Consider the following 22,889-nt stretch of genomic DNA (forward strand, 5'->3'; position numbering starts at 1 on the left):
GTGATGTTATGTTAATAGAAAGCAACCACCTGCACTGTAAGTTTTCCCACTGAATTCCTTATCAAAAATGTAAAATATGATTAGACATTGAGAGATTTGTAAAAGGAGGCTTACATTTGTGTTATGTATTTCATGATATGAGGAAGTTCCAAAATGTTTTCCAGTTAATTCACTCCTATTAAGATTAGTCACAGATGTAGAAAATGGAGCAACTGATTTGCATACAGCACAAATCCCACGAGCAACTCTCAAATACCGATTACATAATCTATTCAAATACGTAACATTCGCATTCAGAGAGCACGTATAGGACATCAGATGAGTGCCTCCTCCCAAAAACAGCATTTTTCAGAATAACACAATCACTGTATTGGACAGGAAGGTCAGACGAACATTTTGAGCTCAAGTCTTTGGAGTGGGAATGTGCACCCACTATATCTTGATCCAGGGGTGAGTTTGCTAATAACTCAAGTATAGCCTAGTGCTAAAGTATGTAATTAAATTTATTTACCAGTAAGCCTTTTTTGTTTTTCATTTTCCAAATAATAAGAAACAAACCTTTATTAAACTGCACAGCAGCACAGCAAATAGCAAACAGGTGGATGAATGATGCTGGAAAGACGTGGAGACAATGGAATTGCTAAACTTTAAGGAAAATGCTTTCTCAGGTGCTCCTTCAATTGTGGAATGGTGGACGATTCCTGTCGGCAGACATGGCACAATAATGGCATTTTTAACAATTCAGGCATGTCATCCTTGACAATTACCTTTCCATTCTGTTCCACCATCTTCATCACATCTAGTTAAATTATAAAAGTATCAAGCATTAGTATTCATTCAAATTCAGAAGGATTCTTAATTTATATTTGTCTGCTTTATAAAAGAACAAATCCAGGAAGAGGCACATGCAAAGCAGCTGATAGATTAGAAGCTATCACGTGGTATCAAAGCAACACACACAAAAGGAACTCAGCCAGACAGGCAGCATCCATGGACGAGTACAGTCGATGTTTCGGGCTGAGACCCTTCAGCAGGATTTTCTCTTGTTTGTGACTTCAAAAACTGCTTGCATTCCTTGCCATGCCATTAAAGAGCACAGCTTCTTTATTAACAGGCATATTAAATAAGCTCAAGCCATTCTCAACCCTTTCCATATCACATGCACAATTCTTGTGCAGAATGGACAGATAATCACTGATAGTGAAGAGCTTGTAGTGAAAACGCAAACCCAAAACCAGAAGCTGAAGATAATACTAAAGAAAAAGTTTAAAATGTATCCAAAAGGACCAATAACCAAAGGACTGGAGACATTTCATAATTCAAAGGAAAGCTGAGATAAATAAAGAAATGGAAACCACACACACTATCTAATAAGAAACATAGAAAAGTCTGTGAAACATAGTGCTGATCGGAAATAACATCTCCTTACTGACAATCAACACTGCTGCACCTCAAGAATATGTGCTTTACCTACTGCTCTATTCTCTCTATTTCCATGACTAGGCATAGCTTGAATGGCATCTATAAATTTGCTGATGGCAGAATTTCAGATACTGCAGAGGTGGCATACAGAAGATTGATCGATCAGCTGGTCGAGTGGTGTCGTAACAATAACCTTGCACTCAAGATGCTAAGAATTGATTGTGGATTTCAGGAAGGAAAGTCAAGGGTACATACATACACGGTATATATTCTTATTGTAAAGTATGGTTTTTTATTACTATGTACTGCACCGTACTTCTATAGAGTTTGAAACAGGGGTTTCCAACCCTTTTTATGCCATGGACCAATAACCAATACTATTAAGTGAGGAGTCCATGGACTCAAGTTGGGATCCCCTGGCTTAAAAGAATGTAAACTGATCTCATTGAAACATACACAATTCATCTGCTTCCTGACAGGGTAGATGCAAGGATGATATTTCCTTTAGTTGAGTTATCAAGATTTGGCGGTCACACTTTCAAAAGAAAGTTTCAACCATTTAGGACCAAGATGAGAATAATCAATCATTGGAAATCTCACATGATAGAATAGAGGAGATTCAGTCAGTCAAGACAGATTTAAAGATTTTTAGGTACTATGGAAATCAAGGGATCCAGGATTAGCGTAGAGGTCAGTTAGGACCTTTCTGAATGACAGAGCAGGTTAAATGGTTTCTTCCTACTATTTCTCATGTTTGTGTTATACTGATGCATTGAAAGGTGATGTGGCTATGTCATCAAAGAAGAAAGGAATATGATATGATGTTTAAAGAGTGAAGTGGAGGGAGGTGCATAGTAACTTACATGGTGCAGAAACACCCACATCTGACCATCAAGGCTGAATGGCCTGTATCAGTATTATAAACCTGTTGTAATTTTAAAATATTTTCTTTTCACTTATGACTAGTAGATACTGATACCATAAATCATTCAACGATTATACTCAAAGGTTCATAACCAAAAATAAAACTTAAGGCATCTCGAGGAAAATTAAATTCAACAACTTTGATATGCATTATAAATACCTAGACTGGTTCACCAGCTCAATGAATTGGTAATTATCAGATATCTATATTTGGTGTTTTATTAGTATGTTATTTAAATTGCTATACAAGTGATGATACTATTTTCAAAGAAAATTGTTTTGGCTTTTGACAATTATGCAAGTTTCAAAAATTATTTTCAGAGGATTAATCTCCAGCATTTCAGATTAATGATGTGTATGCATGCCAAAATAGTTGATTTGGCCTTTCGAAAGTTGGAATAAGTGTCTCAAGGAGCACAAGTAATGTGGAATTTAAACTACTGAAGTAAATGGATAGATACCTTGGGATTCCAGGAAATAATCAGTATTAAATGAATTCCAATGCTTTTTGGTCTTCAAGCAGGGAGAATCAAAATCTTGGCTGATAACATGGAGATGCATGTGGCTAATAAAAACAAAAGGAGTAAAGAGTGAAATTGTGATTAACTGTTAAAAAAAACCTTTTGCTTCTATTCAACCTGTTCCCAAAAAAAAACTATAATATGATAGTTCAAGAGGTTGTCTAGACTAGAGATTCCCAAACTTTTCTAAGCTATGAACATATACCATTAAGCAAGGGGTCTGTGCACACCAGGTTAGTACCCACTGGTCTAGACAACATTATTTCAATCTTCATGATGCAATTAAACACAAAACTGAGAGGAAAATTTATGGTTTGGATAACACAAAGCTGTTGTCCTTGACCCAAGGATGTTGAACTATGTGGTGTAGTCTCATGATACGGAATTGAAATTTAAAACTGAGATAGGGAGAATTTTCATCAGAGTTGTGAATCTTTTGATTGTTTTACTGTCTTGTTTTAATCTTTTGCCAATTAAGATGTAGCTTGTTATAAAAACCTAAAATGGATGCATTTGTACAAAGACTTTTCAGCAATTGAAAACATCCAACTTCACCAAACAATAATCACTAAGAAAACTTCCCTGAACTGCAACAAAAATATACAAAATTAAAATTAAATAGCATTAATGGTTGGATATTGCGCTTTAGCTATCAAATACTTCCTGCTTATATTTCATAATTGGTTTGTATTTTAAAAATAAAGTCTGCACATAAATTCCACAGTATTATTAATCTTGATTAGATTTACTACAAAACAAAAATGCAGACATCTCATGTAATAGGACAAAATTGGCTTTGTTTTACTTAGAGACCAAGCAGAGATGCTTTCAGTTGTAACTTTGTATTACTGTTTATATACTTCATATCATTCTTGGAAAAACTATGAACTATAACTATTGGTAATATTGGCATTATAAAATTTGGCTTTACAGGGGAACAACTGCTGAAAAAAGTTGCAGTCATCTCACCAACATATTGACTAACATTATCACTCATGCAGGTACTTAACATTAAATTGTGCAGTTTTACAATATTTAGAGGAAGAAGCTAATTTGAAAATAAATAACATATACATTTGGTAATTAAAACAAATAATGATGATGGATTCAATTCTAGTCCAGTGTAACAATGCAGCACTGCAGAGAATATGCTATTTTACCCCATTGTCTTTGTTTGAGTTTGGCAATAATGCAAGACCCTATGGTTCTGTTAAATGATGAAGGTGCCATGGTACTAAATGAAGAACATGAGATGCTTGTAAATATGCCTTGGTCACCATAACCACCACATTTTACCAAAAATAGGGCATTTGACTCAAATAGTACACGCAGAGGCAGCTTGCTTATGAAAGCTGGTGAATGTAGCTTCAAAGTATGTCACTGTATGTGGAGGACTGTTACTGCTGGGAAACAAGGCACTCTGAATTACAGCCAGTGTAATTTTCAGGCCGATACAAATGTATTTAAAAGAACAATAGCACAATTACCTTTTTTGCTTGCTGGTCACTGTAGAATTATTGGAACAAAACTTGAATTAAATGTTTTTTAAAAACGCAAAAAGCAATTGTGAAAGGAGAAAAATAGCAACATAGACTTCTGACACTCCAGAATTCAAAATAAAAGTAAATTTACTATTGAAGTACTTATGTGACAAATACAACCTCGAGATTCATTTTTCTTGTGGGCATACTCAATAAATCTATAGAATAATCGTGACAGAATCAATGAGAAACATCACCAACTTGGGTGTTCAACCAGCTGCAAAAGACAACAAACTGCAAATACAAAAACAATAATTATAAATAAACAAGCAATAAATAGAAAACATGAAATGAAGAGTCCTTAAAAGTGAGTCCATTAGTTTTGGGAACATTTCAATGATGGGGAAAGTGAAGTATCCCCTTTGTTTCAAGAGCCTAATAGTTGAGGGATAATAACTGTTTCTGAACTTGGTGGTATGAGTCCAGAGGCTTCTGTACCTTCTTCCTAATGGCAGCAGTGAGAGAAGAGAGCATGACCTGGTGGTGGGGATACCTGATGAAGAACACTGCTTTCAATGGTGGGGGGGGGAGGGGCTTTACCGGAGATGGATTGGCCTGTATCACCAACTTTTTATAGGTCTTTATGTTCATGGGCAATGGTGTTTGCATACCAGGCTGTGATGCAGCCCAGTCAATATACTCTCTACCACACATCTATGGAAGTTTGTCTAAGTTGTAGATGTCATCAAATTTCCACAAACTCCCAGGTAGAGGCGCTGCTGTGCTTTCTTCGTAATTGCATTTATGTGCCAGGCCCAGGACAGGTCCTCCAAAATAATAACAGAGGAACTTAACGTTGCTGATCCTCCGATGAGGACTGACTCAAGGACCTCTGGTTTCCCTCTCCTGAAGTTGATAATCAGCTCCATGGTCTTGCTGACACTGAGTAAGATGTTGCCATTTTGGCACCACTCTGCCAGATTTTCAATCTCCATCCTATATGCTGATCTGTAACCACCTTTGATTCAGCCCATGGCAATGGTGTCGCCAGCAAACATGAATATGGTATCGGAGCTGTTTAGCCATATAGTCACAAGTGTAAAGGGAGTAGAGCATGGGGCTGAGCACACAGCCTTGTGGTGCACCTGTGCTGATAGAGATTGAAGAGGAGATATTGTTGCCAATTCAAACTGATTGGGGTCTGGAAGTGAGGAAATGGAGGATCCAATTGCACAAGGAGGTATTGAGACCAAGGTCGAGGAGCTTATTGATTAGTTTTGAGGGGATGATGGCATTGAATGCTGAGTTAAGGTCAATAAAGAGCACCCTGATGTATGCAACTTTGTTGTCCAGAAGAACCCTGTGCAGGGTCAACCCACGGAAGGCTGCTGGACCAGACAATATTCCTGGTAGAGTGCTCAGAGGACATGCAGACCAGCTAGCAGATGTTCTCACCGACATCTTCAACATCTCCCTGAGCAGCACCACCGTTCCAACTTGCTTCAAGCCCGCCACCATCGTCCCCATGCTGAAGTCTTCAGTGTTCTGCCTAAATGACTACTATCCCGTTGCACTTGCATCCATCATCATGAAGTGTTTTGAAAGGCTCGTCATGAGGCAGATCAAGACCCTCCTGCCCCCCTCAATGGACCTCCTGCAGTTAGCATACCGTCCCAACTGCTCAACAGATGACGCCATTGCCACCACCCTCCACCTACCTGGACAACCCACCTGGACAAAAAAAGACACATACATTCAGATGTTCACATGCTCACATAAACTTCAGTTCAGCATTCAATACAATCATCCCTCAGAAACTGATCAGAAAGCTGAGCCTACTGGGCCTGAACACCTCCCTCTGCAACTGGATCCTGACTGGGAGACCTCAGTCAGTCTGGATCGGGAGCAGCACCTCCAACACCATCACACTGAGCACGGGGGACCCACAAGGCTGCGTGCTCAATCCACTGCTGTTCACTCTGCTGAACCACATACATCATCAAGTTCGCCGATGACACAATCGTGGCGGGTCTCATCAGCAAGAACGACGGGTCAGCTTACAGAGGAGGTGCAGTGGCTAGCAGACTGGTGCAGAGCCAGCAACCTGTCTCTTAATGTGAACAAAACAAAAGAGATGGTTGTTGACTTCAGGAGGGCACGGAGCGACCACTCCCCGCTGAACGTCGACGGCTCCTTGGTAGAGAACATTAAGAGGACCAAATTTCTTGGTGTTCACCTGGCAGAGAATCTCACCTGGTCCCTCAACACCAGCCCCATAGCAAAGAAAGCCCAGCAGCGTCTCTATTTTCTGCAAAGGCTGAAGAAAGTCCATCTCCCACCCCCCCCATCCTCATCACATTCTGCAGAGGTTGTATTGAGAGCATCCTGAGCAGCTGCATCACCACCTGGTTCGGAAATTGCACCATCTCGGATCGCAAAACCCTGCAGCGGATAGTGAGGACAACTGAGAAGATCATCGGGGTCTCTCCTCCCACCATCACAGACATTTACACTACACGCTGCATCCACAAAGGAAACAGCATTATGAAGGACCCAGCGCACCCCTCATATGATCTCTTCTCCTTCCCATCATCTGGGAAAAGGCTCCAAAGCATTCAGGCTCTCTCGACCAGACTATGTAACAGTTTCTTCCCCCAAGCTATCAGACTCCTCAATACCCAGAGCCTGGACTGACACCTTGCCCTATTGTCCTGTTTATTATTTATTGTAATGCCTGCACTGTTTTGTGCACTTTATGCAGTCCTGTGTAGGTCTGTAGTCTAGTGTAGCTTTCTCTGTGTTGTTTTTATTTACGTAGTTCAGTCTAGTTTTTGTACTGTGTCATGTAACACCATGGTCCTGAAAAATGTTGTCATTTTTACTAGGTACTGTACCAGCAGTTATGGTTGAAATGACAATAAAAGTGACTTGACTTGAGATTTCCAGAACTGAATGAAGTGCCAAGGAGGTGGTATCTACTGTGGACATGTTGCTCCATTAGGCAAACTGGAATGGATCTATGTCTTTTCCTCAAATAAGAGTTGATATGTTTCATCATCAACCTCTCAAAACATTTCAGCTCTGTGGATGTAAGTGCTAATGGACACACAATAGTCATTGAGGCAGGTCATAACGTTCTTCTTGGGCACCTGTATAATTGAAGCCTGCTTGAAACAGGTGGGTATCTCAGACTGCCGAAGCGAGAGGTTAAAGATGTCAGTGAACACTCCAGCTAGTTAATCAGCACAGGTCTTTAGTACTTCACCAGGTACCCTGTCTGGGCTGGATGCTTTTCATGGGTTTACCCTCCTGACATGTTTGCCTCAGTCTGAAATCACAGGATCATCAGAGGCTGTGGAAGTTCATGAAGGCTCTGCCTTGTTTTGACGGTCAAAGTGAGCAAAGGCAGCATTGTGCTCATCTGAAAGCGATGTCCTGTTGTCGCCTATGTAGCTTGATTTAACTTCATTATTCTGTCCACATGACCAATCCCTGTTTCAAATTACACTCCAGTTGGAGACTGTAACACGGGCTGCCTGATTTGCAATTGCAATTGTCACTCCATTCTTCAAGAAGAGAGAGAGGTAGAAGAAATTATTAGCCAGTTACTCTGACCTCAGTGTTTGGAAAGATGTTGGAGTTGATTGTTAAGAATGACGTTTTGAGGTACTTGGAGGCACATAATAAAACAGGCTGTGGTCAGCATGGTTTCCTTAAGGGAAAATCTTGCCTGACAAATCTGTTGGAATTCTTTAAAGAAATAACAAGCAGGCTAGACAAAGGAGAATCAGTGGGTGTTGTGTACTTGGATTTTCTGACGGCCTTTACCAAGGTGCTACACATGAGGCTGCTTAACTAGTTAAGAGCACTGGCTAGTACAGGAAAGGTACTACCATGGCCATCAGCCGCTGCTTTATACATGGGACAGTGGGAATAAAAAGAGCTTTTCCTGGTTAGTTGCTAGTGACTAGAGGTGTTCCACAGGGGTGTGTGCTGGGACAGATTCTTTTTATGATACATGTCAATTACTTGGATGACAGAATTGATGACAGAATTATGGCCAAAAGTGTGGAGACAATACAAAGATAGGTGGAGGGGCAGGCAGTTCTGAGGAGGTAAAGAGGCTACAGAAGGACTTGGACAGATTAGGAGAATGGGCAAAGAAGTGGTAGTTGGAATACAGTGTATGGTCATGCACTTTGGTAGAAAAAAAATTAAAAGTAGACTATTTCCGAAATGGAGAGAAAATTTAAAAATCTGAGGTTCAAAGGACTTGGGACTCCTTATACAGGATTCCGTAAAGGTTAGTTTGCAGGTTGAGTCAGTGGTGAGGAAGGCAAATGCAATGTTAGCATTCATTTCAAAAGGAATAGAGCATAAAAGCAAGGATGTAATGTTCGCCTCACTTGGGAGCATTGTGAGCAGGTTTGGGCCCCTATCCAAGAAAGAATGCGCTGACATTGGAGGGGGTTTCAAAGAGTTTCATGAAGATGATTCCAGGATTGAAAGTTTTGTCATATAAAGAGCGTTTGATGGCTCTGAGCCTCTAGCCACTGGAGTTAAGAATGAGGGGTGACCTTGTTGACAACTGTTGAATGTTGAAAGGCCTTGATAGAGTGGATGTGGAGAGGATATATCCTGTAATGGGTAATGGGTGGGGGGGGGGGGGGGGGTGGTCCAAGACCAGAGGACAAAGCCTCAGAATAGAGGGGAGTCCATTTAGAACAGAGATGGAGGAATTTCTTTAGCCAGAGATTGATAAATCTGTGGAATTCATTGCCACAGGTGGCTGTGTAGACCAAGTCTTTATGGATAGTTAAATCAGAGGTAGATAGATCCTTAATTAGTCAGGGCAAGAAAGGCAAGGGAGAAAGCACGAGATTGAGGGTGAGAAGTAAAATGAATCAGACATGGTGAAATGCCTGTGCAGACGATGGGCCAAATGGCCTATTTCTGCTCTTACACCTTATAGTCTTCACTTTTAATGCAGATGCACAGGATACCAAGAGAACAAAAAGAATGGAGGGAGCGAAGCAAAGAAGCTCTGATATTCATGCATAATGCACTGCAAAAAAAATCTTTTCCTACCTCATGCTTGGAATAGCATGGTAACCCAATCGAAATCTTAATGCTTTGGAATCCACATATTCTCTCACCAGCTTTTCTCCAACTTCATTCATGTGTTGAAGCAAATTTAGGTGATCCCTTCTCACAGCCTTTAGACTGGAGATAGATTCCCACGGTAATACCAGCCAGTGAAAACGAGCCTTTGGATATTTGTCTTTAATTACTACAACGATATCATCTTTATATATCTGAAAGAGCAAGAAAACTATTTTTGTATCCATCTATAAATCAACTTAGGAAAATCACTCAAAAGATATTTCATGAAAAAAAACTGACCACATGTAATCTTTTCTACACTGGAAAAGCCAAATGCTAATAATGTGCTACTTTTTTTTTTGAACACCTGCATTCAGTCCACAAGCCACTGTACTTCTCCATCCCATTCTAAACTGCCAATGGCTCCTGTACTGCTACGACAAGTGCAACACAAAACTGAGAGAACCAATACCCCTGCTGATATTAAATTCTACAATTTCTGCTAACCCTCTTAATTTCTGTCTATCTGAACTGGCCATTTCTGCCAGTTATTTAATTGTGATCTTGTCTCAGGTTTTCTTTCTCCAATGGAAATAGCCTGACCAGTTGGAAATATCCCATAGCACTGGTGTTATCAATAGATAACAGAAAAAGATGCACAACAACTCATTTGGTCTCACCATATTTGAAATCTTCCCTTTGTTCGTCCCAGCTTCTCAGCTACTGAAAAGTAACTCGTTTTCTTTCCTTCCCAGTTCTAATAAAGGGTCCTGGACCTGCAACTTTAACTGTTTCTCTTTTCAGCATTTTCTGTTTTTAATCCAAGGATTTAAAACAGAGGCACACGAGTGAATCTGCAGATGCTGGAAATAGATAAAAACACAAAATGCTGGCAGAACTCAGCAGGCCAGACAGCATCTATGGGAGGAGGTAGTGACAACATTTCAGGCCGAAACCCTTCATCAGGAGTGAAGTAACATGGAATGGTGGAGAGGGGATAAGAAGTGGGGGGAGGGATATAGAGAGCTGGGAAGTGATAGGCTGGAGGGAAATGGGCTAGGGGGAAGGTGGAGAATTATGGGAAATAAAAGCGAAAGTAAGGTAGGGCTGAAGGGAGATTATAGTGAAGGGGGAAAGAGAAAGAAAGAGAAACAGACTAAAATAATAGATAGGGATGGGGGTAAGGGGGAGCAGGGGTATCAACGGAGGTCTGTGAGTTGGATGTTCATTCCGGCAGGCAGGAGGCTACCTAGGTGGGAGATAAGGTATTGCTCCATCGACCTGCGTGTGGCCTCATCTTGACGGTAGAGGAGGCCATGGACAGACATGTCGGAGTGGGAGTGGTCTGTGGAATTGAAGTGTGTAGCCACAGGGAGATCCCACCACTGCTGGAGTACTGAGCACCAGTGTTCGGCGAAACTGTCTCCCAGTCTGCGGCGGGTCTCCCCAATGTATAAATGGCCGCATCGGGAGCACCGGATACAGTATATCACCCCAGTTGACTCGCAGGTGAAGTGGTGCCTCACCTGAAAGGACTGTCTGGGGCCTGGGATGGTGGTGAGCGAAGTAGTGTGGGGGCAGGTGTAACACTTCTTTCGTTTGCAGGGATGAGTGCCTGGAGGGAGGTCGGTGGGGAGGGATGGGGGGGGGATGAATGGACAAGTGAGTCGGGTAGGGCGCAATCCCTGCGGAAAGCCGAGAGTGGGGGTGGAGGGGAAGATGTGGCTCATGGTGGGATCACGTAGGAGGTGACGGAAGTTACAGAGGATTATACGTTGGACCTGTAGGCTGGTAGGGTGATAGGTGAGGACAGACATTGATTAATGAGTCAGCGCAGTTCAGCAAGATCAAAGGCAATGGAGTAATTGTGACGGTGCAAGATAAGATACAAACAATGTTGTTTTAAGTTAAAGCTCAGGTAATTCGATGTGGCAGAGGCAAGGTGAGGAACGATCGATTATAGGCTGAGCTGAATCAGAAAGGTCAGGTACTGGCCATTTCAAGGCGATGGAACCTGAGCTCATGGGTGAGGAACAACCCAAGTTTTGAACGATTTAAGCACTGGGCCAGGTTGAAAAGGTTCAGGTGTCAGGGTTGGAGGCGAGAAACAGGCCAGTTCAGCTCACTACTCTGTAGGGTTTGCTTGCCTCTGCTGGACAGAAGTTGTGGTCTGAGATTAGTGGACTTCTGGATTGGCTACAGTGATGCCTGCCATTGTGACCTTCATTTTCCAATGCTGTTTGCTTGCTTTTATAGTTTGTATGATCTGCTTTTTTCTTCATTCTGCATGTTGGGTGTTTAGATGGTCTTATTTTTAATATGTTCTATTGGAGTTCTTTGTTTTGTGGCTGCCTGTAAGGAGATGAATCTCAAGGCTGTATAAAGTATACATACTTTGATAAGAAATTTCGATTTTTTCTCCATAGATTTCATGTAACTTCATGATTAATCATTTTTACACACTAACAACCTTCTAACAATTAAACTATATATGCTTTGAAATGCTAGCAGTACAAGTGCACAAGAAAACCATTTTATAACAATCTAAGATTTTATTTTTGGGGAGGTAAAAATATCATACCTGCAATTTTGGATCTTGCATGGAGACTTTTAGCCCCTGACTCCACATTCCCCGAAAATCCTGAAGAAGCAAAGTTAGATGGTGCAAATAACAATCTCAGTTATTAGGTAATTATGTTAACAGAACTTTTAAATATATAACCAGGACTAAGACTGCCACTTATATCTTCAAGTATACATTCTGCAAAAGTGGTACACTATTATCTCATGGGATCTTGTACATGTATGTCAAGCTATTCTAGCCTTGAGAGTGAATAGAAACATAGGGTCCCACTCCTCCTTTCCTCACAATCAAACCACAGGGATATAAGAACAATTGTATTCTCTATTTCTAAATAAAATCAAAATCATGAACGTCTTAAGAGCAGATAGTAAGTGATTCAATTGCACTAAGGCAAAATATTGATTGCTGAGACCTAAACTAAAAACAGAAATTAAGAGAAGCATTCAGCAGGTTAGAAAGAGGTTTTGGAGCAATAAACTGAGTTAATGATTCATGCTCATATCATCATTGGGAAGCTCACATGCAAGGTCATCACTTTGAAATATTAACAGTTTCTCTCTAAAGATACTGATTATTAAGTGCATCTATAGTTCACTACACCTCTGCTCCCAAATGGTAAACCTTTCTGGGAAATTCAGAACAAGGCCAAGTTCAAATGATAACATGCAACAATTTAAACCAAATACATCAATTACATTTTTTTCTGGTATTTCTGCACTCTTCGCTGTCATCATTGTTTGTTCATCATTTCTCTTCTCTTTCTTCCTTTCAAGTTTGTTATTAAACGTGCCATGCTCCTTTGGACTCAAGTGCTCAGTCTTAAGGCATTTGTTCAATGTGCCAGAGCTAGGGTTAAGAGAAATTTCTTCATGGGGTCTCTTCGGTGACAGCTTCTTTTTTTCTAAGATTTCTTCTTCAAATTTAATGGTGTATGGATATAACTGATTGACAAGGTGAAGAATCTGTCCTGGCTTCAACTTCACTTCCCTGTCTTTTCCCACATCTTCTGAATTGATGTTGCTTGGATTTATCCCTAACTTTGTAGGAAGCAAAGAAAAGAAAATGTATCCAGAGGTACTGAACATTTGCAGTATTTTAGAGCACAGAAACTCAGAATAGGCTATTTGCATCTACAAATCTACTCTGCCATTCAAAAAGATTCTTCTATCTCAAGTCCATTTTCCTCCTGATCCCCCATATCCAATTTATGTACTGTCCAAACGCTGATCAGTTGTCAATTCAACAACTAAATACCAATAACATTTTGAATTAAAGAATTCCAATACTAGAATACAGAAGTGTAAATACAGACATTATAATAAGAGAAGTCGTTGAATTGCAACGTAAAATTTAATTGAATAAAATTTTAATTTGAACACTAGTCTTTGGAACATTGTTATAAACCCAAACACAAAGCTCTGATTGCTCACAGCATTAAATACCATGTGCAAAAACTGAAGTTATAAATTTCAAAGAAATAAAGGATAATGACCTTGTATGCTTGACTAATTCTTTCCTGGAAAGAGCTGCCTTATAAAACTTACTAGCTGCTCTTACCCCACAGCCCTGCAAATTATTTCTCCATAAATATTTATCTAGCTCCATTATGATAGTTTGAAATTACCACTGAATTTGCTTCCATCACCTTTTCATACAATACCTGCAATCAGAATTTACTAACTGACAGCTCCTGTGGTTCAAGAACAATGCCAAGACAGTGGATCAATTACAGGATTGGTAACAATCCAGGATTTCAGAATCAATCCAGGCAAAATTCCAGCCAGTATTTTCTGAGCCACTTTTTCTCCCCAGAGCTTTAAACTTCTATTCTTTGTTGCCCATAAAGCGTTTCATCTGCTGGGTTGACAAAGCTAAGCTACAGTTCACACTATAGACAATCTCCTGATTTGTCCTATCGGTACGCGTTGGTAGTTACTGTCAGAAGGTTTTAGGCACACCATGGGTATACTCTAGATTTCATAAGTAGATAAATGATAAAGTAATAATAAACTAACACACAAAATGCTGGAGGAGCTCAGGTCAGGCAACAGCTCATCAGGTACATGCCTGCATTCCTAAAACAATCAGTAAGCCTTAAAAATTATGACAGATTTAACAGAATATATAAAAATCAGCCCAACTAACATGTGAAATATGTTCGTTTTTGTGGCAGAAACACAGAGCAAAGACTTAATATTGCTATAAGTTACAGAATAGTGCAAAAAGGAATAACGCAGTTCTCATGGACTGTTCAGAAAACTGTTGGCAACAGAGGGGAAGAAGCTGTTTCTGAATGGTTGAGTATTGTTAATTTAATTTCTTTAATATCCTTATCCTAATTATTTTAAAATGTGCCACTTAAGCTATACAAATAAGGCAAAGCGTCATTTTTAACATGTAGACATTTATAAACTTTCATACAGTAGATTCCAGTTAATCAGGGCAGCTTCTTATTTGGGACAACTCTTAAAGACCAAAAACTAACTGAGAAACTAGCCGGGTTTCTCAATTTATTTGAGACACTATGCCGCTTAACTGGAACGGAGGACTGTTGCCAAACTGTTTCTAAACAGTGTCAGTCAAGTGCACTTGCATAGCTGTTAGACACTACACCATGCTTAGAGCAGTTTTTAAAATAGTGTCTGTTGTGTGTGTTTGTGTTCCAAAAGCAGTAATTTTTGTCACTGATGGTCGGCAAGAAATAAGCAGCAAGACAATACAAAACTGTTTCACTCACTGAAGCCCCACGCATTCAGGCTTGGAGATGCCAGAAATGGCCGGGAGTGAAAAATCAAATTATTTTACTATTTCAACAAGGCAGGCAGTACAGAATTTGAATATATTGATAATCATCTTGAATGTTACAATAAAAATAAAAATTTGCAGGATGCAATTGTCAAAAGCATTGTATGAAAGCAGTCCGTTATCTGCACTAAGTGTCTCTGCTGATTTTGTTTATTTACATTTTATCAAAAGAACATGGCTGTGTACACTGGATGAATTCTGCTGTTGATAATTATTAGGGAGTTTTACAGTACTGTAGTGTTCTCATTTGTTCTGTATGTCAATTTGTTACTCCTTTAATCTATTTTGCCTTTTTTTATACACTTTTAACTATTTGCATGAAACCGGCTAATTGAGGCAGTCACCTTAATTGGATCAAAATATACTGATCCTGATGTGTCTCTATTAAATGGAATCCACTGTAATTCAATTAATGCACTCATATTGAACAACATTCTTAACTGAGCAGTTTGCTTTTGGTTAAAAAAGCATGGTAAGCAAATTGATAAACATAAGAAAATGAGAACAGTAACATTAGAAAATAGGAATAGGCCATCTCAAATCTGTCCTGCCATTCAATGATTATGACAGATCTACACCCCCTCAACGCCTTTGACATTTCCCTATTTCCTTTAATTTCTTTATCTTCAAACAGCACATATGATATTTCTCATTTGCAGTTTCTGCTCATGACTTGACAATAGAACTTAGTATTGCCAAAGGCTGAACAGTACAAAAACTTGTTCTGCAGAATCACAGAACAGGAAGCCATTGGGCCGGTAGAACCTGGACTGGACAGCTCTTTCAAGGAAGCAATAATTTGCATCACTGCCCTTTCCTCACAGCCTGCAAATTACTCCTGAGTATTTATCCGATCCTTTAAAAACTTTCACTGAATCAGCTCCATCATCCTTTCATGCAAAGTCTCTCAGTTTGTTATTTTACAATCATCTTTATCCTCTCTTCCAGGAATCAAGCATTCTGCTAGTGAAACAGTTTCTCCAATCAAAACATGTCAAAAATAAGTGGACTTACATTGAATATAAAAGTACAACACCAATAGAAAAATGCACATATACCTGCTTAACGAGAACAAATCCTTTATTGTAATCCGCTCTCAACTGTACTGAAATGAAACGAGAAACCAAAACTTAATACAGTATATTAATTTTGTTCAAGCCTTCAAAGTTACCTTCACTTCCCTTAATATCTACGTTAGAACAATATAGGACATTGCTGACACAACAATTAATTATTCATCAGAGAAAGAGACAGGCTAGCCAATCATACCTGACTAGCTCTTTGAAATCCTGACTTATTCGCAAACTCCCACTTGCTGTCTTTAAAATCTGCAAGTTTATCAGCACTTGTATATAGAACATTCTAGATTCCAACAACTTTGACTAAAAATAATTATCTGCCCTGCTCAACCTTCTGCTGATGTTTTAAAATCTAGGATTTAGTGATATCCGTTCAACTTCAAGTAATTGCATACATTTGCAAGGCTCAGGAAGATCAAGGTGGATATGCGATTGTTTTGGAACATATTGTTACATGAATTAGCACACTGCAGATCCCAACAATAATTGCACCTGTAGGCACAATTGTACAGCATATAACTTTGTAACAAAGGTGTAGTATCGTAATTATATAACACAAATGATAAGCTCTGTGTGAATGATCTGGTAACATGACAAATTCAACCATGGTACCTGTGGAATTTAAATAACCAGAATGGTTGCACAGTGGTACCTAACAACTCCAGGAATCCAGTTGGATCCTGCCACCATTTGATGCTACCTGCGTGGAGTGTGCCTGTTCTTTCCTTGACCACATCGATTGCTGCTGGGAACATCAGTGTCCTCCCAAAGACTTGTTAGTAGATTAAGTAGCCACTGTAAATTAGCCTTCAGTGTTTTATTAAGTGGCAAAAATGAAAGGGAAGTTGATGGACATGTAAGAAAACAAATTGCACGGTTACAAGTGAATGATAGGAAGCAGGACCGATCAACCTCGATGGAATTCAGTGTGGACTGATCTGCTGGACAGCTTCATATTTTGTGATAAATGGACTATTGTAAGCACCCAGTGTCCTTTAGACCACAAACTTCTAGCCTCCCCAAGTCTACTCTGTCTGATGGAAAATCATGACAAGGTGTTTGAATATTAACTGCCCTCAAATCCCCAATAAAGGCATTCAGTTATCGAAAACCAGCAAATAATAAACTCAAACATCTGGGTAAGGAACATCCAGCTCAGTTAACTTTGCATACTCTTTACCAGCATCTGAGAACTGAACAAATAACAACTGATCTTAAATAAATTAGATTTATACCTGACAATGACCTGTAAAGGTAATCTATACTTCTCCACTGACCTTGCTGCCGGGAACATTTTTTATCCGTAATTTTGGTCACTGGACTCCGTCCAATGAATACACAGGTAGAGTGTGCAAGGCGTATTGGTTGGTGCCTTCCGTCTTTACTCACAAGCCAACAAACCCGCATTATACTGGAAGGGGAAAAATGAGGACTAGTCATATATCTATCAAAATCTTTTTGACACCCTACTCCCTTCAACACTCATCCATTTCCAGCCACTAACCCACTTGCTTTCCCTTGTGCAACAACTGGCCTCAGCTGCTTTGCCCCAAAGTTTGAAATTCTCATCACAAACTTCCTCAACTCTCCTTGGCCAGGTGAACTAAACCAACCCCGTCTTTGCTTCCTTTATTTGATAATCACTTGTGCTAAGTACTTTGAGACCTGTGATTACACCAAAGACATTTCTACTACTTAATTATTAAATGTTGCAATAATTTAGATTTTCACCATGGTTTCATGAGTTCTCTTAACACAATAAAAAACCAGCATCTTAAATGAAACACAACAGCTTCCCTTAAAAAGGTACATGTGTACTATGTAACTTGCCAGTTGAGCAATGCACTCAGTGGCCAATTTATTAGGTACACCTGCTTGTCAATGCAATTACCTGATCATGTGGCAGCAACAATGCTTAAAAATATGCAGATGTGCTGAAGAGGTTCAGTTGCTGTTCAATCACAATGGGGACGAAATGTGATCTATGTGACTTTGACCATGGAATGTTTGCTGGTGCTTTGAGCATCTCAGAGACGGCCGATTTCCTGGAATCTTCTCTAGAGTTTACAGGGAATGCTGAGAGAAACGAAAAAAAAAGTCCAGTGAGCAATACACCTTATTAATGAGAGAGGTCAGAGGGGAATAGCCAGACTGGCTAGTTCAAGCTGACAGAAAGACAACAGTAACTCAACTAATCATGCATTACAACAGTGGTGTGCAGAAGAGCATCTCTGAATGCACAACACATCAAACCTTGAAGTGAATGGGCTAGATCAGAAGATGACAGACATGTACTCAGTGTCCATTTTCTTAGGTTCAGAAGGAACCTAACAGGAGGAATCCAAGTTCTGATAAGGAAATAGCTTCTACACTGTGTTATGTGTATCATAAACCACCAGCATGGGTCATTTGAACTAAATAGCCTGATGCTGTTTCACATCCCATATAGTCTATGCCACTGCTTCAGAAATGAGCCAATTCATAAATCTTAATTGCCAGTTCTTGCCGCAGCTTGTTGTGTGCAAATCTCTAAAGTCAATCTCACAGTTTGCACCTTCGTTTTATTGACTAGAATCCAACTGTTCTAAACACAAGCTTTACATTAACTTATTTTTAAAAAGTGCATGTTTTGATCACAGCAAATGTTGAATACTACTCCCAGATCCCATTCAGTGTCTTATCCTCAGTACATCTCTAGTTCTATCTTGAAACAATGGCTTCCAATTATACAAATTTGAAGAGATACCCTCATTTGAAAATACTCAATTGCTTCCAATCTCTGCACGCTTCTCTTTCTCTGTAACCCTTCCAGTCCCTAACCCTCCAAAAACCTCTCATTTTACATTGTCAGATTGGCCCCACTACATTGGTGACCATACTTTTAACTACCAAAACTTCTGAGTTGTGGAAAATCACTCACCAAGTTTCTTGGCATCTCTAATTATCTTCATTTCAGACACCCCTTAAAACCTGCCTCTTTAACCTAAATCGCCACGTGGCTTAGAGGCAATTTCAAATTGAAATGGCTTCTGAGAATCACTTCAGAATATCCTTGCTATGCTATAACTGCTATAATAAATAGAATTTGGCTTTATATTTCATTTTGGGGTTATGGTCCTGCCTCCTTTCAATTCTGATCTGCCTAAACTTCTCACAAAAATAACACAAGCCATATAGAACGGGTTTATGGATGACAGTTTTACTTCTGGAAAATGTAGGATCTGAGAGGATGAGATTAGTAGAGGAAAGTGTCATATGAAATAAACTACCACAACTCAAGTTAAAATGATATTTCTGTACTGTAATTTTCTCAGTTTTGCACATACCTTTCACCTCCTCACTCAATATAGCACTGTTGGACACCGACTTGGCCCATCTAGTGCATGCTGAACTGTTGGTCTACCTAGTCCCATTGGCCTACAACTGAGCCACAACCCTCCCATCCACGTACCTATCCAAACTTTCCTTCAATGTTGCAATCAAACCTGTATCCACATCTTCTACTGGCAGCTCGCTCCACACTCACCAGTCTGAGTGAAAAAGTTCCCCACACTTCAGCTTTCACCCTTAAGCTATGATCTCTAGTTTTAGTCATCCAACCTCAATGGAAAAAGCCTGCTTGCATTTACCCTGTCCAATCCTTCCTCATAATTTTGTATACTTCTATCACATCTACCCTCATTCTCCCATGCTCAAGGGAATAAAGTCCTAACCTATTAAACCTTTCCCTATGACACAGGTCCTCAAGTCCCAGCAACATCCTTGTAAATTTTCTCTGTGCTCTTTCAAACATGTTTACATCTTTCCAGTTCTGGCAAGTGACCAGAACTGCACACACTCCAAGCAACACACACAAAATGCTGGTGGAGCACTGCAGGCCAGGCAGCATCTATAGGAAGAAGTACAGTCGACGTTTCGGGCCGAGACCCTTCACCAGGACTGAAATATAGTAAGAGATTTGAAAGTGGCGGTGGAAGGGGGAGATCAGAAATGATAGGAGAATACAGGAAGAGGAGGGATGAAGCCAAGAGCTTGAAAGTTGATTGGCAAAAGGGATACATAGCTGGAGAAGGGAAAGGACCAAGGGACGGGAGGTCTAGGGAGAAAGAAAGCGGGTGGGAGGGGGGGGGGGGAGAAACACCAGAGGAAGATGGAGAGCAGGCAAGGAGTGATTGTGAGAGGGGCAGAGAGGAAAAAAGGGGAGGGGGAATAATAAATAATTAAGGGGGTAAGGAGGAGGAGGGGCATTAACAGAAGTTAGAGAAATCAATGTTCATGCCATCAGGTTGGAGGCTACCCAGACAGAATACAAGGTGTTGTTCCTCCAACCTGAGTGTGGCTTCATCTTGACAGTAGAGGAGGCCATGGATAGACATATCGGAATGGGAATAGGACGTGGAGTTAAAATGTGTGGCCACTGGGAAATCCTGCTTTGTGGGGGGGGGGGGGGGGGTAGAAACAAATGGACAAGGGAGTCACGTAGAGAACTGTCTGGGGCACCTTCCAGGTGAGGCAACATTTCACCTGTGAGTCGGCCTTCGTATTCTGTACTTCTTCCTATAGATGCAGCCTGGCCTGCTGCGTTCCATCAGCATTTTGTGCGTGTTGCTTGAATTTCCAGCTTCTGCAGATTTCCTCATGTTTGCACATACTCCAAAGTGGCCTCACCAACATCTTATACAACTTTAGCATAACATACCAACTCCTGTACTCAGTATACTGATTTATGAAGGCCATGCACCAAAAGCTCTCTTTACAATTCTATCCATATGTGTAAATTTAGAACAATAACTCAAAACTCTAGAACCATTTTCCCCAGATCATCTTTTCTTAGTTCTAGTTTTGGCTCTTTGAACGAATTTCCTATCTTTATATTTTATACCATGATAACTCTGCTAAGCTTTCTTACAGATTTACAGTTAGAAGCACTCTTGTGCTCAGCCAGGGAATCATGAATAGAACACAGAACACTACTGCACAGCACAGGTCCTTCAGCCCATAATGTTGAGCTGACCTTTTAACCTACTCCTTCCCTTCTAGGTAGTCCTCTCTGTTTCTATCATTCATATGCCCACCTAAGAGCTTCATAAATGCCCTAATGGATCTGCCTCTACAACGATTCCTGAAAGGGCATTCCATGTATTCACCACTTTCTGCATAAAGAACATATAGCCAGACTCCCCACCTGTACATTACACCAATCACTTTAAAGTCATGCCCCCTGGCATTGGCCACTTCCAGCCTGGGAAAAAGTCCACAGTCATGCACTCAGTGTCAACTTTCTTAAGTTCAGGAAGAATAAACGTGGGGTAGACCCCAAGTGAGCACTCATTCTATGCCTCTTATTATCTTGTACATCTCTATCAAATCACTCCTCATCCTCTTTCATTCCAAACACAAAAGACCTAGCTTGTTCACCTATTCTCAAAAAACATACAGACCCCACTGTGCAAACGTGGACATTAAAAATCCAAGCTAATAAACTGAAAGATACTTTTGGGAGATGTTTTAGCATTGATTGACAGTGGAAAATTGCTCTGGGCCACATCACTATTTTAAAAACACACGAAGTGCTCACTTGTGGCCTACCCCACATTTATTTTTCAATCAACACTTCTAATGCAGATGTCATAAATATCATATTCCTGTTTGTGGGAACCTGGGCACTAATTACTTGTTTACTCTACAACAGGGACAATACATTACAAAGCGCTTTCTACCCTAAAGCGTGCATAGAATATTCTGAGAAAATTATACCAACATATAATTGCAAATCTATTTTATTATCTGAAGACAACATGCCAATGGTGTATTGTAGCTAGACACAGAATGTACATATGGCCTGGGCAGGTCAGCATAACCCTGCCCTACCGCTGCAGAAAATTATGACTAGCTGATGCACTAATTACTTTTTAAAAATCAGAATCTGTGTGACTCGCCTACTCTGTGTGTCTTTGCCTTCCCTCACTTCCCTGCGATTAGCGAAGGCAGGGCCCGGTAAACTTGCCTTTTTCCCTCTTTTCAACTTCCTTCGTAACCGCTCACCTCTCAAAAGGCCTGATGCGAGCTGAAACCTGACCCGACAAATCCCATGCTAGAGCCAGGGGTGCCACTTCAAATACTCAAAGCCTCGCTCGAAGTCCCAGCACTGCACCCCATTCTGCTTCCAAAAAACAGTTTGAATTTCCTTGTTTCCCCCCCACCCCCCAAAGAGCGACCCCATTAACCACAGCCCTGCTCCAGAAACCCCAGTACGCACCATGCAGCCAGCGCGCCTGCGCGGCGCTCTCCGGGAAAACTGGAAATGCGCACGCGTAAAGCGGAAGACCCATCCACTGGCAGGCGACTGCGATGCTTTACTGATTTCTGAATTAGATTAATAGAGTTACATCCCACGTGTGTAGTGCGCTGCGCGTTGGGCGTAATTGCAGGCTGCACTGGTAAGATGCCCTTAAAGGTGAAGAAGCTCTTGGCAGTCAAAGCCAATAGGGAATCAGTCTATGAAACTAACTGAGGCAGACTCATTGACTTTTAAAGAAACTGACCAGTCCGTGATAGATAAAGTTACCTTCCATCTGCTAACATAATTTCCAACACCTCCATCTGCTTATCACTTGTCAACTCTGGCTCCACCCATTTTGAAACGAACCTATCTCAGTCCAGAAATACACAGCCTCGACTCAAAATGTTGACTGTCGGTTTTTGTCTGACCTGCTAAATTTCTCCAGCTGTTCATACTTTGCTCCAGACTAACACACTCAAAATACTGGAGGAAGTCAGCAAATCAAGCAGCGTCTATGATAAGCAATCGATGTTTCTGGCAACAACGCACGCAAACTTACAAACTGCTGGAGGAACTAGTGGTAAATCTGTGGAATTCTCTACCACAGGAAACAGTTGAGGCCAGTTCACTGGCTATATTTAAGAGGGAGTTAGCCCTTACGGCTAAAGGGATCAGGGGGTTTGGAAA

The 22,889-nt window shown here is 40.5% G+C and overlaps 1 protein-coding gene across 7 annotated transcripts; it reads right to left on the reverse strand.

Moving 5' to 3' along the window:
* Positions 1–485: 485 nt before the first annotated feature.
* Positions 486–22,269, reverse strand: aptx (aprataxin). 7 transcript variants are annotated; one of them, XM_059974792.1, is made up of 9 exons: positions 22,179–22,269; positions 17,811–17,995; positions 17,197–17,330; positions 15,899–15,945; positions 12,731–13,072; positions 12,033–12,092; positions 9,437–9,663; positions 2,808–2,911; positions 486–799 (listed from the first exon to the last, which is right to left on the reverse strand). In XM_059974792.1, exons 2-9 carry the CDS (start codon positions 17,816–17,818, stop codon positions 648–650), a joined length of 1,074 nt encoding a protein of 357 aa, XP_059830775.1. In that variant the 5' UTR covers positions 17,819–17,995; positions 22,179–22,269; the 3' UTR covers positions 486–647. The 7 variants fall into 7 exon arrangements, with proteins under 7 accessions (XP_059830775.1, XP_059830779.1, XP_059830777.1 ...); XM_059974796.1 differs by lacking the exons at positions 17,197–17,330; positions 22,179–22,269 and adding exons at positions 16,635–16,726; positions 21,965–22,121 and having other exon boundaries at positions 15,899–15,940; XM_059974794.1 differs by lacking the exons at positions 17,197–17,330; positions 22,179–22,269 and adding exons at positions 16,635–16,726; positions 21,965–22,121.
* Positions 22,270–22,889: the final 620 nt, after the last annotated feature.

Source organism: Hypanus sabinus, chromosome 7 (genome assembly GCF_030144855.1).
Source record: "Hypanus sabinus isolate sHypSab1 chromosome 7, sHypSab1.hap1, whole genome shotgun sequence".
NCBI classification, from domain to species: Eukaryota; Metazoa; Chordata; class Chondrichthyes; order Myliobatiformes; family Dasyatidae; genus Hypanus; species Hypanus sabinus.

Coding starts and splice junctions, on each gene's coding strand:
- aptx (XM_059974792.1), bottom strand. Junction 12,093..12,730: donor CAGAAATACCAGAAAAAAAT/GTAATTGATGTA, acceptor TTGCTTCTTCAG/GATTTTCGGGGAATGTGGAG. Junction 800..2,807: donor TTATTTCCTGGAATCCCAAG/GTATCTATCCAT, acceptor TAATTTAACTAG/ATGTGATGAAGATGGTGGAA.